The 16,997-nt window shown below is 41.4% G+C and overlaps 3 protein-coding genes across 3 annotated transcripts; 2 read left to right on the forward strand and 1 right to left on the reverse strand.

Annotated features, from left to right (window-relative positions):
* Positions 1-11,876: 11,876 nt before the first annotated feature.
* LOC142385621 (histone H1-like) lies at positions 11,877-12,603 on the forward strand. Its single transcript, XM_075472306.1, has one exon. It carries the CDS (start codon positions 11,910-11,912, stop codon positions 12,522-12,524), a length of 615 nt encoding a protein of 204 aa, XP_075328421.1. The 5' UTR covers positions 11,877-11,909; the 3' UTR covers positions 12,525-12,603.
* Positions 12,604-13,415: 812 nt separating this feature from the next.
* Positions 13,416-14,396, forward strand: LOC142385626 (histone H2A-like). Its single transcript, XM_075472311.1, has one exon. It carries the CDS (start codon positions 13,584-13,586, stop codon positions 13,968-13,970), a length of 387 nt encoding a protein of 128 aa, XP_075328426.1. The 5' UTR covers positions 13,416-13,583; the 3' UTR covers positions 13,971-14,396.
* A 484-nt stretch (positions 14,397-14,880) lies between these two features.
* On the reverse strand, positions 14,881-16,997 carry LOC142385630 (histone H3). The gene has a single exon (XM_075472315.1). The coding sequence runs from the start codon at positions 16,068-16,070 to the stop codon at positions 15,660-15,662; it is 411 nt and encodes a 136-aa protein (XP_075328430.1). The 5' UTR covers positions 16,071-16,997; the 3' UTR covers positions 14,881-15,659.

Raw genomic sequence — 16,997 nt, forward strand, 5'->3', positions numbered from 1 at the left:
GGTGGTCAAGTATGTGATTGAGCAGGACAGTTCAGACACAGAGGCCACGTCAGATGAGGAGGAAGACACAATGCATGTCAACCCCCCTTGTAATGAAAAACAAAAAGTTGCAGATGTGGGCTTAACACCTGGATCCACAGAGAAGGCGAAAGATGGCACTGTTCCAGCTTGTTCTTGGGCTTCCAATAAAAGAATCGGGCTAGCACCTCAGCCTTGGTAGTGTTAGCCAGATTCTTTCATTGGAAGCCCAAGAACAAGCTGGATAAATCTTAAAGGGATAGTTTGCCTCTTTTGACATGAAGCTGCATGACATCCCATACTAGCAATATCATTCATCAAATTTGACTTAGACCGTGCAGACCGAAGTGCAGACCGAGCAGTCCCCTGCTTCTGAGCAGTAAACACCGTAACAGGCGCGTCTGTCGGCAGGCGGCAGCCCGCAGTGATACGAAGGGAGGGAAAATAGCGCCAAGTGATTCTGAGGTCCGACTTTTTCCTGGAGAACGATTTTGTGATGCAAATGTATTACTCTTTTGAATGCATATTGTTTTGAGAAACGCTTTATTTTTTAAACCCCAGCCAACTCGCCGGACTACTTTTGTCAACACCAAAACTCGGCTAGAACTCGGCTCTCAGAACGCAGCAGGGGGTAAGTCAATGTTCATAAATTATATTGCTAGTATGGGATCTCATACAGCTTCATGTCAAAAGAGGCGAACTATCCCTTTAAGTTAAACAAAGTATTATTAGTGGTCACACGTAAAGTATAGCAGCGCTGGACTTGGAGTGACAGAGCCCTCGCAGGGCCTCCGTCAGACCGAGCATTTCATGTTTATGTTAACCTTTATCTTACAGAGGTTGTACTTACACTCGACAGAGTATAATTGGACAGTTGTTATTGACACGAGCAGGTCATCCACCGTCTTCGTCATGTTCTTTGGATGAGATAAACAATGTGTGTGTGTGACTTGTTTTAGGCATGTACCTACTGTACCAGACCTATCTGACCTAATAAAGACGCTTTATCAGACCCAGTTATTTTATCCCGCTACGTCGTCTTAAAGTCTTGGACACACATTGCGTTTGTATGAGCAGAGTGTAACAGTACAAACTTGGAACATAGATTGTTTAGTGAACTACAGAATATGAATACATAAAGTCTGTAAAAATTGGCTTTGTTCTTAGACATTATGAATGAAATAAGTCTCAGTACTTTTCCATGATGACCTAAAGTGATCCAGGAGTAGAAAGACAAAACAATTGGGAAAGCCTGGGAAAGCAAGGGCAGATTCACACACACACACATTGTTTTGGGCTGATCCAGAGAATATGACGAAGCATGTTGAACCTACTCATGTCCAATCATACTCGGTCGAGTGTGAGTCCAACCTATGAGGCTATAAATACAAATTACAACCGGAAATCGGCGCGCAGTCTGACAGTCTTCCTGCGGGGACTCTTTTCCACTGAGCCCAGCGCTGATATGCTTTGACGTGTGACTACAAATAAAGACTTAATTTTCACTTGAATTACTCCGGTCCGTTCTTGAGCTTCCAACTAAAAGAACTGAATCTAAAAAGTCTAAGAACAAAGCCAATTATAACAGTAGGCAAACTCTCAGCCCGGTGGTGTAGCATTCTGATGGCAGCCAGTTTGTGTTCTCGTGGAAGATATGAGTGGAAAAGCAGGTACTGGTCAGTATGTGTGGGTTTCCTGTAAACCTCAGTGTTAATGTACACAGCACAGTCCAAAAAAGGCAGCTTGTAGTCTTTTGCATCCTCCCTCGTGAACTTGATGCTGCTGTCCACCAAGTGGATGTGCTCCATAAAAGCCTCCACCTCTTGAGTTTTGAAGGGTTTAGGTTGAAGCGGTTAGGTGCACTTCTCTCTGTGGAAGAATGGGTTGCTGCAAACAAGCACAAAGTTTTTCTAATTGATCAGCTTTGTTCTCTGCTAAAAACATTTCCATTGTTCTGGGAGTGATCCCTTGCAGGATGAAAATGCCTCCATCCAAAGGGCATGGGTTGAACATCTAAATGATATGAATAAAAAGCTGTGGTTTTCTTAATCCAGCAAACACCTGTGGAAGACTTTGATCCAACATGTGAGACAGCTCTCTCTTTTCCATCTCTCCAGTGTAGTTTTACAGACATGTAGAATCACTGTTAGTGAGCACTGATGCTGTACATGGCCCAATAACTTCATTCTGGAATTAAAGAAAAATAAATAGCAGCGGGCAGAGCCTTCAGGCTGCTGGTGTGTTTGTATCTGAGCTGATGGTTCAATAAAGCCTCGTTTCCACAATGCAGTCCGGTACGGGTCGGTTCAGAACGGTTCGCTTATTTCAGTGTTTCCACTACCACGAAAGTGTACCGGTCCCATGGTACCTGTTACCATTTTTATAACCCTTCTGCTTGGGGTACCTAGCACACAGGACCGGTTCCAGGCTCTGCTCTCCGTTGTTGGTGAGGAGGCTGTGCAGCGGGAGCTCGATGGCGCTGTGCCAAACCAAAAAGTTTTCCAGCTGATTGCCGCAAAAATGGCAGAGAGTGGTTTCAACCAGACCGCAAGCCAGTGTGGCATTGAGCTGAAGAAGCTTGGAGGTGGTTCCAAATTATGGATGTTATTTGTTATTTGCTGTTATTTGCTATTTACACTTCGGCACGCACTCCGCCCACCCCTGAGGGTCCCTTTGTACAGTGGGAGCTGACCCCAAAGCGACCCGACCCGCACCGGACTGCATAGTGGAAATGAGGCTTTAGACACTGTCTGGTCTCGTTTGGTGAATATAAAAATGGGGTTGCAATCAACTCTTCAGCTACAATTCAGAGGAAAACATAGGAAATTTAGTCTCCACCTCTTAACATTTAGCAGTGTCCAAGCTCAAAACAGTAATTCATTATTTATTTACAGTTAATGACGTTGTGTGCTGTGCCAAATGACAACCTGGAGACCTCATCTCTTTCTTCTATTCTCAGATTCACCCAGGTCATGTGATTTGGAGCGTACAGGTATCGTGAGGGACGGTTTTGGAGCGTCACTTTGGCTTGTGCCAACATTACAGCATAACATTACAGCAATTATAATTTTGTGGTATTTGCATATGAAATTAGGGCACCGTCGTATCATAAGGCCCTATGCATCATGTTCTGCATTCAGGGAGAGGCAGCTCTGATTAAGAGTAAAAAGAGAGAAGGGTGCAAAAGGTGCACCGTGGGAGGTCTCCTAGCAGTACAGGCCTAAATATGGGATGTTTCAGGGTCACTTTTTGATTTGTCACATGTCTGCATATGAAAGTGCAAGAACATCATGATGTACTTTTTGCAAGGTGTGTTGTGCTCAAAGGTGCTCACCATAGTAGCCCAAATATTTTTAAAAACACATTGATACTTAGCATAGTGCTTCATGTGGAGGCTCACACCCTAAGCAGTTTACATAATATAAAAAAAAGAGATTATTCTGTTAGTTCCCTTCCCTTCTAAACAACTTTTAATGACCATCCACAGGCGTTTGCTGTCATATGTTATCTCCCATCACCTGCTATATTGTTCCATGTGCAGCTTTCTGACATCAAAACAGATGATCTCATCATTGTGTTCCTCTCAATGTGCAGCTAAAGCAGCTCACTACAACCACTTTTTTTCAAACTTGTTCCACCACCTAGACGTCCCGACTTTATTCAAAGCAGCTGGTTCCTTGGCAGCTGGTTCTGTGTCGAATTATATCAAATCAAATCAAATCAAATCAAATTTATTTATATAGCACATTTCATGTACAAACAGTTCAAAGTGCTTTACATAAAATAAAAGCATTGCAGCAGGGAGTGTAAGAAGCATTAAAAATACATAAAAGAATATAAAGAGAAACAAATAAAATCATTTAAATGAATTTAAAAACAAGCAACAGTCCAGATAAGTTCAAAGATATCGTGCAGATTTCATGCATAGACATGTTTTTAACCTGGATTTAAAAATGTCTCCATTTGGTGAAAGTTTAATCTCCACTGGCAGTTTGTTCCACTTATTTGCAGCATAACAGCTAAATGCTGCTTCTCCATGTTTAGTCTGGACTCTGGACTGGACCAGCTGACCTGAGTCCTTGGATCTAAGAGCTCTGCTGGGTTTATATTCTCTGAACATATCACAGATGTATTTTGGGCCTAAACCGTTCTGGGATTTGTAAACAATCAGCAGGCTTTTAAAATTCAATTCAATTCAATTCATTTTTATTTATATAGCGCCAAATACAACAAATGTCATCTCAAGGAGCTTAGATAGTAAGTCCAATTCAAGCCAATTGGAATTCAATTAATTAATAATATTCATAATTCATAAAATAATCAAATTTGTTCATATAGAGCCAATTCAAAAACAATTTCCTAGCTAAGAAAACCAACAGATTGCACTGAAAACTTTTTGTTTTTCGGTCTAATCTCCCGTCCTGAGCGTGCCTGAGGCGACTGTGGAGAGAAACGACTCCCTTTTAACAGGAAGAAACCTCTGGCAGAACCAGACTCAGGAAGGGTGGCCATCCGCCTCGACCAGCTGGGGTTTGAGAAGACAGAAAGGGGGGGAGGGCCGCGGCCGCGGCGACACTGTAACACCATTCAAAGGATATCTGTTGGAACAGGGAAACACGAGTTAATGACCACAATAATATCACATATACATAAAGAGAGTAAAGTGAGGAAAGGTGTGACAGATGAGGCCCCCCAGCAGTCTAGGCCTATAGCAGCTTAACTATGGGATGTTTCAGGATTACCTGAGCCATCCCTATTCAAGGTAAACACAAGAAACTTGTGCTAACGAAAAAATAAATAATAAAATAAAGGACCAGACTCAGTGAGTAATTCCCTATACTCCCTATATAGATCTGCTCCTCACACCACAACAACCATCTTTTTACAGCCACAAGCTACCTCAGCCTCTCACCAACTGCACACCAGTCACAGCGGGGTGGGGATGCAAACCCTGGTTCGGGTAGGGGGTAATGAAAGTATTGAGGGTGCCAGAGGTGGAGGCAGAACAAGACACACTAGCAGATACACTATCAGATTCAACAGACCTAACTATAAGCTTTATAAAAAAGGAAAGTTTTAAGCCTGGTCTCAAAAGTGGAAAGGGTGTCTGCTTCCCGGACATTTACTGGCAGCTTATTCCACAAGAGAGGGGCCTGATAACTGAAGGCTCTGCCTCCCATTCTACTTTTAGAAACTCTGGGAACCTCAAGTAAACCTGCAGTTTGGGAACGAAGTGCTCTGTTAGGAAAATATTTTACAATGAGATCTTTAAGATATGATGGAGCTCGGTCATTAAGAGCTTTATATGTAAGGAGAAGAATCTTAAATTCTATTCTGAATTTAACAGGGAGCCAATGAAGAGAAGCTAAAACTGGAGAAATATGATCTCTCCTGTTAGTTCTCATCAAAACTCTGGCTGCAGCATTTTGGATCAACTGAAGGCTTTTCAGAGAATATGTGGGACAGCCCAATAATAAAGAATTACAGTAGTCCAATCTTGAAGTAACAAATGCATGAATTAGTTTTTCTGCATCACTCTGAGACAAGATGTTCCTGATTTTAACAATATTACGAAGGTGAAAGAAGGCAGTCCTAGAAACCTGTTTTATATGCGAGTCAAATGATAAGTTCTGGTCAAAAATAACTCCAAGGTTCCTCACTGTAGAACTAAAAGCCAAGGAAATACCATCTAGAGTAACTATATAGCTAGACAATTTCTCCCTGAAACGCTCAGGTCCAAAGATAATGACTTCAGTTTTGTCTGAATTTAGAAGCAGACAGTTCTGAGTCATCCAGGTCTTTATGTCTTTAAGACATGCTTGTAGTCTGACCAACCTATTGGGTTCATCTGGTTTTATAGATAAGTACAGCTGAGTATCATCAGCATAGCAATGGAAATTTATGCCATGCTGTCTAATAATGTTACCTAATGGAAGCATGTATAAAGTGAAAAGAATCGGTCCAACCACGGTCCAACCCTGGGGAACTCCATGACTTACTCTGGTGTGTGAGGAAGATTCTTCATTTACAAGAACACACTGAAATCTATCAGATAAATATGACTTAAACCAGCCTAATGCAGTTCCTTTAATCCCAATAACATGTTCAAGTCTGTGTAATAAGATACTGTGATCGACCGTATCAAATGCAGCACTGAGATCCAACAGGACAAGCACAGACACAAGTCCGCTATCAGAGGCTAAGAGGAGATCATTGGTAACTTTCAGCAGTGCAGTTTCTGTGCTATGATGCACTCTGAATCCTGACTGAAACTCTTCAAACAGATTATTTCTGTGTAAGTGATCACAAAGCTGAGCTGCAACTATTTTTTCAAGAACTTTAGACATAAAAGGGAGATTGGATATAGGTCTATAATTAGCTAACACTTCTGAATCAAGAGTAGGTTTTTTAAGTAAAGGTTTAATTACAGCAACCTTAAAAGTCTGAGGTTCATATCCTGTCAACAAAGACAGATTGATCAAATCCAATATGGAAGTGTCAGTTAATGGGAAAACCTCCTTGAACAGTCTGGTTGGGATTGGGTCTAAAACACAAGTTGATGGTTTAGAAGAGACTATTGCTGTTGTTAGTTCAGAGAGATCAACTGGGCAGAAGCTGTCTAAATACAAATCAGGTTCTAAAGATACTTCTAAAGCTGCTGTACTTGATGATACATCACTGATAATAGTGGGAAGGACTCCATCAATCTTCTCTCTGATAGAAACAATTTTATTAATAAAAAAGCTCATGAAATCATCACTGCTCAGAGTTAAAGGAATAACTGGCTCAGCAGAGCTCGGACTCTTAGTCAGACTGGCTACAGTGCTGAAAAGAAACCTGGGATTATTCTTATTCTCTTCTATCAATGATGAATAATAAGCAGTTCTAGCTTTACGAAGGGCTTTCTTATACGTTATTAAACTATCTTTCCAGACTAACTGAGACTCTTCTAAATTAGAGGAACGCCACTGTCTCTCCAGCTTTCTTGCAGTCTGCTTTAAAGCACGCAGCTGTGAATTATACCAAGGAGCCAACCTCTTCTGACTGATTACCTTCCTTTTCAGAGGGGCAACATTGTCCAGTGCTGTACGCATTGAAACTATAGTGCTGTCAACAAGAGAGTCAAGTTTTACTGGAGTAAAATTTAGGTAGCCATCGTCTGTCATATTTGCACATAGTGAAGAAACTAATAGTTGAATTAACTCTTTAAATCTGGTTACAGCATTCTCTGATAGACACCTACTATATGTAAAATTCTTCTTAGAAGCTTTATAGTCAAGTAATGTAAACTCAAAGGTTATCAGAAAATGGTCAGATAAGACAGGGTTATGAGGGAACACTGTTAACTGTTCACTCTCAATGCCATAAGTCAGAACAAGATCAAGGGTGTGATTAAGGCAGTGAGTCGGTCTGTGAACACTCTGAGAAAATCCAATAGAGTCCAATATAGAATTAAAGTTCATATTCAGGCTGTCATTTTCAACATCTACATGAATATTAAAGTCACCCACTACAATGACTTTATCTGTACTCAGCACTAACTGGGATAAAAACTCTGAGAATTCAGACAGAAACTCAGAATAAGGGCCAGGTGGACGATACACAACAACAAACACAAGAGGTTTCTGGGATTTCCACTTTGCGTGGGAAAAACTGAGAATCAGAGATTCAAAAGAGCTCAAACTAATCTTGGGTCTGGGACTGATGAGTAACCCTGATCTGAAAATAGCTGCCACTCCTCCTCCTCTGCCTGTGGTTCGAGGAACGTGAACATTTAAACAGTCAGAGGGAGTTGATTCATTAATGCTAACATGATCCTGCTGCTGCAGCCAGGTTTCTGTAAGACAAAATATATCAATATGATGATCACAAATCAACTCATTCACTAACAGAGACTTCGAAAGGAGAGATCTGATATTCAGCAAACCACATTTAATAGTTTGATGTTTTTGTTCAGTTAAAGTTTTTGTTTTAATAATTTCTTTTTGCACAAGAGGATTTGCTCCTTTTGTGTTAATCAATTGGGTGGGTTGCAGCAGGTGGGAAGCTGCAGAGAAGTGTGTAAGACTACAACTCTGCATCCTGGTCTGAGCCCTGGGTTGTCATGTTTTAGGGTGGCAAATAAATTCATCCATATTTCTAGAAATGAGAGCTGCTCCTTCCAAAGTGGGATGGATGCCGTCTCTCCTCATCAGACCAGGTTTTCTCCAGAAAGATTGCCAATTATCTATGTAGCCCACGTTGTTTGCTGGACACCATCTAGACAACCAGCGATTGTAGGACGACATGCGGCTAAACATGTCATCACTGGTCAGATTTGGCAGGGGTCCAGAGAAAACTACGTAGTCCGACATTGTTTTGGCAAAATTACACACCGATGCAACATTAATTTTAGTGACCTCCGATTGGCGTAACCGGGTGTCATTAACGCCGACGTGAATAACTATTTTACCATATTTACGTTTATCCTTTGCCAGCAGTTTTAAATAGGATTCTATGTCGCCCGCTCTGGCCCCTGGAATGCATTTGACTATGGCCGCTGGTGTCTCTAATGCCACGTTTCTGACTATGGAGCTGCCAATTACCAGGGTTTTGTCCTCAGCGGGTGTGTCGCTGAGTGGGGAAAATCTGTTTGAAGCGTGGACAGGTCGATGGTGAACAACGGGCTTGACTTTAGAGCTATGCCTCTTCCTGACAGTCACCCAGCCACGTTGTAATCCTGGCTGCTCAGGTTCTGCTAGGGGGAGGCTAATTGAGCTAGCTGCGCTAGGTGGCTCCACACTGGCAAAAGGGACCTGGCTCGCTATCGGTTGATTTTCAACAGTGCAGAGCCGAGCTTCCAATTCAGATAACCTCGCCTCCAAAACTACAAAAAGACTACATTTGTTACATGTACCATTATCGCTAAAGGAGGCAGAGGAGTAACTAAACATCTGACACACGGAGCAGGTGAAAGCAGGAGGAGGAGGAAGAGAACCGGTAGCCATGCTACGCTAGAAAACCAGACACACCGTTAAAAAGTGAGAATAAAGATCTTTAGGAGTGTGTTAGAACAGAACGGTAAGCTATAGAGTTTAACTATGCAAAATTGTGTAAGTTATAGATCGAAATAAAGTGATTATCAGTACTCCAAGCGGAGCAAGAAATTCCACAGTGCACAAGCAAGGTAACAGGAAGTGATGCAACACGTCTTTCCGCAAAGCGTCACAGCGTCAGATCTGCAAGGGACATCCTCTCTCCTTTAGAGGACACGTTTTTTTTTTTTTTTTAAATCTATTCTGTGACTGACTGGAAGCCAGAGTAAAGATTTTAAAGATGCTGTGATGTGTTCAGATCTCTTAGACCGGGTTAAAACTCTAGCAGCACCGTTCTGGATGAGTTGCAGATGTTTAATGCTCTTTTTGGGAAGTCCAGTTAAAAGAGCATTACAGTAATGGAGTCTACTGGAGATGAATGCATGGATGAGTTTCTCCTAGTCTTTTTGGGAGAGGAAACCTTTAATTCTGTTGATGTTTCTGAGGTGGTAAAAAGCTGCCTTGGTGACAGCTTTGATGTGGCTGCTGAAAGTCAGATCTGAGTCTATCAACACTCCGAGGTTACAGACTTGCAGTGAACTCTTTGCCCAATCTGTGCAAACATGTAAAAAGTTTCATGTAAAACTTTGGAGCATCTCTCGTTGCAATGTGTTGACATTAAGAATTCGGTGGATATTCTGATGTCAGACCAATGAGTTGTTAGCCCGATTCTTTTGTTGGAAGCCCAAGAACAAACCGGAGAAATCTTCAGTTCACAGGCAAAGTAAGGCAGCGCTGGACTCATGGTGACAGAACTCTCACAGGGTCTCCGTCCTGAGCCCCGATCTCTGGAAAAATTCCACATTTATTTTCTTCACATTTATCTGGTTTATAGAGTATAATTGGCCAGTTAACAGCGCTGTCCACATAGCTCTTTTCCTTCCTCTTTTAATATGTTAAGCAATGTGTGTGAGAGTGTTGTTTTGGGCATGTATCTAATGCAACTGATCTAATTTGACAAGATAGAGAAGTTTAATCTGTTCCTGTTATACAAGTCAGTTCTAACCAGTTATGTTATCCTATAGTTCTAAATCATAATGTCGTGTTCAGTGGAAAACTACGACTATTTCTTGTTTTTTTTTCAGCTGCAGCTTCATGATTCTGGATAAAATTCACCGGTTTAGGACTGTTATGTATGCAGATAATTCCAATAATAATAAATGTTTATTTGGCATTTGTTAATAACAAACAAGCATCTTTTCTTCTCACCGATAATACTTTACACACAATACTTTTTGACTTGTGGAGGAATTTTAAGTAAATCCTATCATAATTAGAATACGAATAAAATTAAATAATATAGTAAAGCCACCTGGCTAGTATGTGGACTGTTTTTTCAGACAACACAAATGTCAATTTACCAGTAAACCTCAAGGGGAAATTATTTTGTATACAACTGAAAAGTAAAATAATAAGTGATCGCATATCGTTTCTTTAATTAAATTTTTTATAATTATTTATACAATCATTTATTTAAATGTTTTAATTAGCAGAGGGACCAACATCACCGAGAGCAACAGCCTCAGTAAATTAATTTTCCACTGATGAAAAACATGATAAACCTGGTCTAGTTGAGCTTTGCTGCCTGTATGATGTATGCCCTATAATAGAGTGTTAACATTTGTCCTGTTTATGTAGTTTGAGCTGTTCAGCCCTGTGTACAACTTGTTCTGATGTAAAGTATGTCATTACTGATATTCACAGATCAGATATATTTCATTAAATCTAGCAACAGTAGACATCATACTAGAACAAAGGATACACCTTTTATCAGCTCATGTCATACTATAAAAGATAATTCATAATTGAAAGGAATTCTTTCATCTGATATACCTTTATAGTCCACGTTATTACAAAAGCATATGTTGGATGTTCTCACATTTGCTTATTTGTATTGTGTGGTTTAACATACACAATTTACAGAAAAAGTCTTCTGAATATGATCACAATATATTTAAACAACGTGAAAAAGGTAGAAATTATGTGTCAGTGAGCTACATCTTTAATTATACTTCACTGTGTAAATATATTGTAATCTGGGACATTTTGTATTACTTTTAACATTCACTGTTGTGATCAATAATGTGGTTCAATCGTTTGATGTCTGCTGTTAAGGGTTGGGGCAGAGAGGACTGGTCTGTCTGAAAATCTTTTTTGCTGTTACAATGATACATTAATCTGACTCACACGTTTCAGGCTGTAATGAATAAGATCCACGTGATGTTTTACAGTGATTTACAAAAAATAAACGGTGGGAAACATACAACACCCACTGTGTGGTTAAGTTAGGCAGCCAGTTGCCTCCACCGACAGCACTGTGTTTGAGGGCACGTAATTAACCTCTGTTTAATGAAAAGCAATGAGCTGCAGTTCAATGTTTTTACATCAGATGTTTGAATAAACATGTCCTCTTGCTGTTAAAGTCGTAATGGTGGAGTTTTTGTGTATTTTAAAGCATTTAGAAGAGAAATCCGAAGGAAAAGTCACGGAGTATTGCCTCGCCCGGGGACAGATAGGACCGTTTTAAACGCTTTCCAAACAAAATACAAAGATGTTTTCAGGTTTGTGAGGCTTCTTAATGCAGACAAACTTCTCCTTTATGAGTGTGATTTATTTACAGCTTAAAGTATTCTCTTCGGATGTATATTTTATCCATTTTTCGGTGAAGAGAAAACACAAGTGTCGCTCTGTTCCTGCCTCGGCTGCGAGCAGCCAGCTGGGTTGAGTCTCCACGGTTCTCATGGTGTGTTTAAGTTCCTGATTTTGTTGGGAGATCCTGATCAGTCTCATCGGACAAAGCTACGCTGAGATTTAACCATGGCAGAAGTCGCACCAGCAGCACCCGTCGCTCCGGCTAAAGCCCCGAAGAAGAAGGCAAGCAAGCCGAAAAAGAAGACCGGGCCCAGCGCCCGCGAGCTCGTCCTGAAAGCTGTGGCAGATTCTAAGGACCGCAAAGGACTTTCTCTAGTTGCGTTGAAGAAGACTCTGGCCGGTAAGGGCTACGATGTGGAGCACAACAGCGCCCAGATCAGACGCACCATTAAGAGTTTAGTGGAGAACGGCTCTCTGGTCCAGACTAAAGGAACAGGGGCTTCTGGATCCTTCAAGGCAGCCAAGCCCGCTGAGAAGCCCAAGAAGGCACCGAAGAAAGCCCCGGTCAAAGCCAAGAAACCGGCAGCCAAGAAGCCAACGGCCGCCAAGAAGCCCAAAGCAGCTAAAACGACCCCGAAGAAGGCAAAGAAACCCGCTGCTGCAAAGAAGTCAACCCCAAAGAAGGCAGCAAAGAGCCCGAAGAAGGCTGCAAAGAAGACCGTTACACCCAAGAAGGCTGCAAAGAAGGCAGTTACACCCAAGAAGGTTGTGAAGAAGACAGTAAAAGCTAAAAGTCCAAAGGCGAAGAAAGTCCCCGCGAAGCGGGCAGCCAAGAAGTAGACCTGTCCACCTCTGTTTCCCTCAACAAAGGCTCTTTTAAGAGCCACCCAAATATCTCAAGAGCACATTTCCAATTTCCTGCCTATTTTGATATTTATATTTTTATACATATAATACTTCTGTCAACTCTCATACTTTAAATGTATGTGTAATGTGTTTTTTTTTTTTTTTTTTGTTTTTAGTTATCTTATTCAAAGTTCTGTCATTAACTTAAGAATAATCCATTCATCCGTTTGTTTCCTCTGACCCTTTGTGGAAAAACAGATTTCCTCTTCCCAGCTATACTCGAGTTTCAGAAAAAGAAACAAAGTCTGTCTTATGAAGTGTATTCAGTGTATTGTTTCTCTGTGGAAACGGGTCATCTTTAAGGAACATTTGTCTGATATTACAACACTTGGTGTTTATGCAGGTGAAGGTAGCCCAATCAGAGTAAACTGGCTTTTTTGTGTTTATTACAAAAAGTGAATGGATTTGAGGAATTAAGTCGCATGTAAAAATGTACCGAACATAAAGAGAGGAGTCCCTGGCAGGTTACAAACAACAAATAATTTAATTTGCCATGGATTTGATGCAATCCAAATCAGGAAAACCTTTAGTTTAGTTATATACCCAAAGAGTTTGTGGGTATATAACTCAGGAACTGAGTAATGATGTTGTACATTGAAGCCCTTCATTTTCGTTTAAGTTTATATATATGTAACTTAAATAATATATAAATATCTCTCTATATTGAGATATTTATTAAGTTTGTACGCCATTCCATGTATGGCCTATGTTGGTGTCCTGGTACACAAATAAGAAATTATTATATAAGATTGCGATCGTATGAATTGAAATTAACAAACTTTTTTTAATTATTTATTATTTTATTGAAGATTTTTTAACTATTCTAATGTATATTCTCTGCAGTTACGTGACGTCGGCTTTTCTGATTGGACGATCACTCTACAGCTGTGTCTGGCCAATGAATGCACAGAAGGCCTTTATAAAATCGAGCTTTGACCGTTAGAACCACATTCTACCTCCGGCGTAAATTATTTCGTAGTCAACGTTAGAAATATGTCTGGACGTGGAAAGACCGGTGGTAAAGCTAGAGCTAAGGCTAAGACCCGATCGTCTCGTGCCGGACTGCAGTTCCCAGTCGGCCGTGTTCACAGGCTGCTGAGAAAAGGCAACTATGCCCAGCGTGTCGGTGCCGGAGCTCCCGTCTACCTGGCCGCCGTGCTCGAGTATCTGACTGCTGAGATTCTCGAGTTGGCCGGAAATGCAGCCCGCGACAACAAGAAGACCAGAATCATCCCCCGTCACCTGCAGCTGGCTGTCCGCAACGACGAGGAGCTCAACAAGCTGCTCGGTGGAGTCACCATCGCTCAGGGCGGCGTGCTGCCCAACATCCAGGCGGTGCTTCTGCCCAAGAAGACCGAGAAGCCCGCTAAGGCCAAGTAAACATAAATCACTAGTCCGCCGCCAAAACGGCCCTTTTAAGGGCCACCCACTTGCATCTAACGAGCACTCTCCTTATAATTATATCAAATGACTAAAAGAAACCTGGAACTGCTGTGAGACTATTGTAATTTTAGTGGTCATGATTCTTCTTGTTTAACTTTAAAAGTTAAGTGTTAATAGGCTCCAGTATACAACTGCAAACCGCTTTCACTGCTGCTACTTTATTGGTCACCTCATCTCCTGGAGAGATTCTTGCTCAGTCTGACAAAACATTTAAAACGTGGTATTATGAACCGAAATAATCTTATTAAAAGGAATGCGTATGGTGATGAATAATAAATGAAGACACCACAATTATTGCTTAGTCAGTTATAAGTAAGGCTGTCTGAGGTGTAATGTCAACTTTAAACCACACCTCACATTGATTCACTCATGGGACCTTTCTTGAGGTTGTGGCTTTGATCATTTTTTCTGTCCAGTTTTACTATGGTGGCAGAACTAAATGTTTATCAGACGATACCTTTATGTACAGTTCAGGCCTACATTTAAATTATGCCCCTTTTCCACCGCCAAGCTAGCCCTACTCTACTCGGTTCGATATAGCCCTACACTACACGGCACCAGTAACATTTTCTTTTCCACCCAAACTGTGACCTGGAAGTGGGCGGAGTCGGCCCGTTCACCACTAACGTGACGTCGGTTTCAGGTGACTACAAAGTGTCACGCCGCGGTTAGTCAAAAGTAAACACAAGATGGAGTGTAATGTGTAATGCAGTTGACAATTCATATTGTTTAGTTAAACCAAGCTCTTTATTAAAAAAGACAGTACAAAAGTAAACAGCAGGAGTTGTCTCAGACGAACTGAACATACAAAACATCAAAACGCATTATAACATCAGATTCTCCTCCGTGGTAAACGCCAAACTCCTTCCTGCACACTTTACAGAACGCCTTAAATTCATCCGTCAATGCATTTGTAAGCCATGAATATTTGCCCTCCCATTCCTTCCTGTACCTGCAAAGCATTTAACATTCAGTTCAGTTTATTTATATAGCACCATATCACAACAAATTTCATCTCATGGCACTTCAATAATACAGTCCAATTTATTGTAATCATAATCAAATTAAAAGATAATATAAATGTTTTATTTCAGTGTAGGGTACAGTCACACAAAATATGTCAATTTCTGTTTATTTAAATTCCAAACTTAAATGAATGTGTATATTAACATAAAGAGCCAAGTTTTTCAGCAACACATTTATCCCATCTTATTTATCTAAACTTACTATATAAAATGTAATAAATGTAAATTTCCACTGTTTTTGTTGACTCGTTGATTGTTCTGAAGAAAATGTGCACATCATTAATATCTGTGTAATTACAAAAATTACATGGGTATTATCTTTTAACCACTGCAAGAGGTTTTTCAACAAGTTCATTTATACATTAAACGACACTTTGGTGGCAGTATATATATATCATATATTTGGTAGCCTCACATAATTGTAAGCACCATTTGTTTTGTCTTCTGTCTCAACTGAAGCAAAGATGCATTTTTAGAGGTTGACATTTAATAATGTGCCTATATTCTCATAGATCAATTTTGTTAGAGTACTTTCTGGTCTCAGCTCTTATAGTAAAGTGAGTGGCTCTGAAAAGAGCCGTTGTGTTGGTGTGGACTGAGTCTAAGCTCTCTCTCCACGGATGCGACGGGCCAGCTGGATGTCTTTGGGCATGATGGTGACCCTCTTGGCGTGGATGGCGCACAGGTTGGTGTCCTCGAAAAGGCCGACCAAGTACGCCTCACTTGCCTCCTGCAGAGCCATGACGGCGGAACTCTGGAAGCGCAGGTCGGTCTTGAAGTCCTGAGCGATCTCTCTGACCAGCCGCTGGAAGGGCAGCTTGCGGATGAGCAGCTCGGTGGATTTCTGGTAGCGGCGGATCTCCCTGAGAGCCACGGTACCGGGCCTGTAACGGTGAGGCTTCTTCACGCCGCCGGTGGCTGGGGCGCTCTTACGGGCAGCCTTGGTAGCGAGCTGCTTCCTGGGAGCTTTGCCTCCAGTGGATTTACGGGCAGTCTGCTTGGTTCTGGCCATAATTTGTCTTTGTCTTTCAAACCTTCCTACAGAAATTGAACAAAAGTCGCTGTGGTGCAGACGGTTCTTATAGTCCCCGCCGGAGCGGCTTCAACGCTGATTGGTCCAATCTGTGCACGTGACATAACCGCCAAAACAAAATACTTTCCAAATTCAAACTGACCTATCAGGGCGGGCTGCTAGAAACGACCGTTAAAATGTACTTTTGTAGGAGCAAATATACACAGACAGCCATACCATGAGGAGAGGGAAAGCTGGCGGCTTTTTCCGGGTGGTACTACACTCTAGGGGCGCCAACGAAGCAGTGCAGAGCAGGCAGAACTCTCTGGTGATACTATGAGATCCACCTTAGATGCAGCCATTGCTTTGGATAGAATTTTTTATATTTTTTCATTTTAATTTTCCTAAAGGCAGGATAAATTATCCTTTCAAACGGCACTTGTTTTGATTTTTTAGACTCACTAGATTTGTTTAAAATACACATTTATTGTCAGTATTGCATCCCGAGTGACGTCACCTATGTGGCATCACTTTACGGCATGGTCAGTCCTAGCGCTGAGCTAGCAGAGATGTGTTAGCTCAAATAGTTACAGATTTCAGCACAGCCCTTTTACATACTCTCTGACTAGCCTCTGGTTTAGCTTTGGTTGTTGTTAGCAGCACCAGGTTAGCACTCTGGCACAGTGGACGAGTGCCGTAAAGCAGCCGGTCCTAATCAGCCGTGCGTTCTTCAGATTCCGTTAGCTAGATGCTAGCGGAGACTGACTCGCAAATGTCAGACCTGTAAGAAAACAGAAAGCTATAACTCCCAGGTTATTGTACTTTCGATATAAATTCACATCCCTCTGTCAGAAATCAGAGTAATATTTTCAGGTTTCAGCCGCTAGCGGGGACATTTGAGTTATTAGCGCCAGCCCTATGGCCAAT

Source organism: Odontesthes bonariensis, chromosome 8, assembly GCF_027942865.1.
Source record: "Odontesthes bonariensis isolate fOdoBon6 chromosome 8, fOdoBon6.hap1, whole genome shotgun sequence".
Classification (NCBI taxonomy): domain Eukaryota; kingdom Metazoa; phylum Chordata; class Actinopteri; order Atheriniformes; family Atherinopsidae; genus Odontesthes; species Odontesthes bonariensis.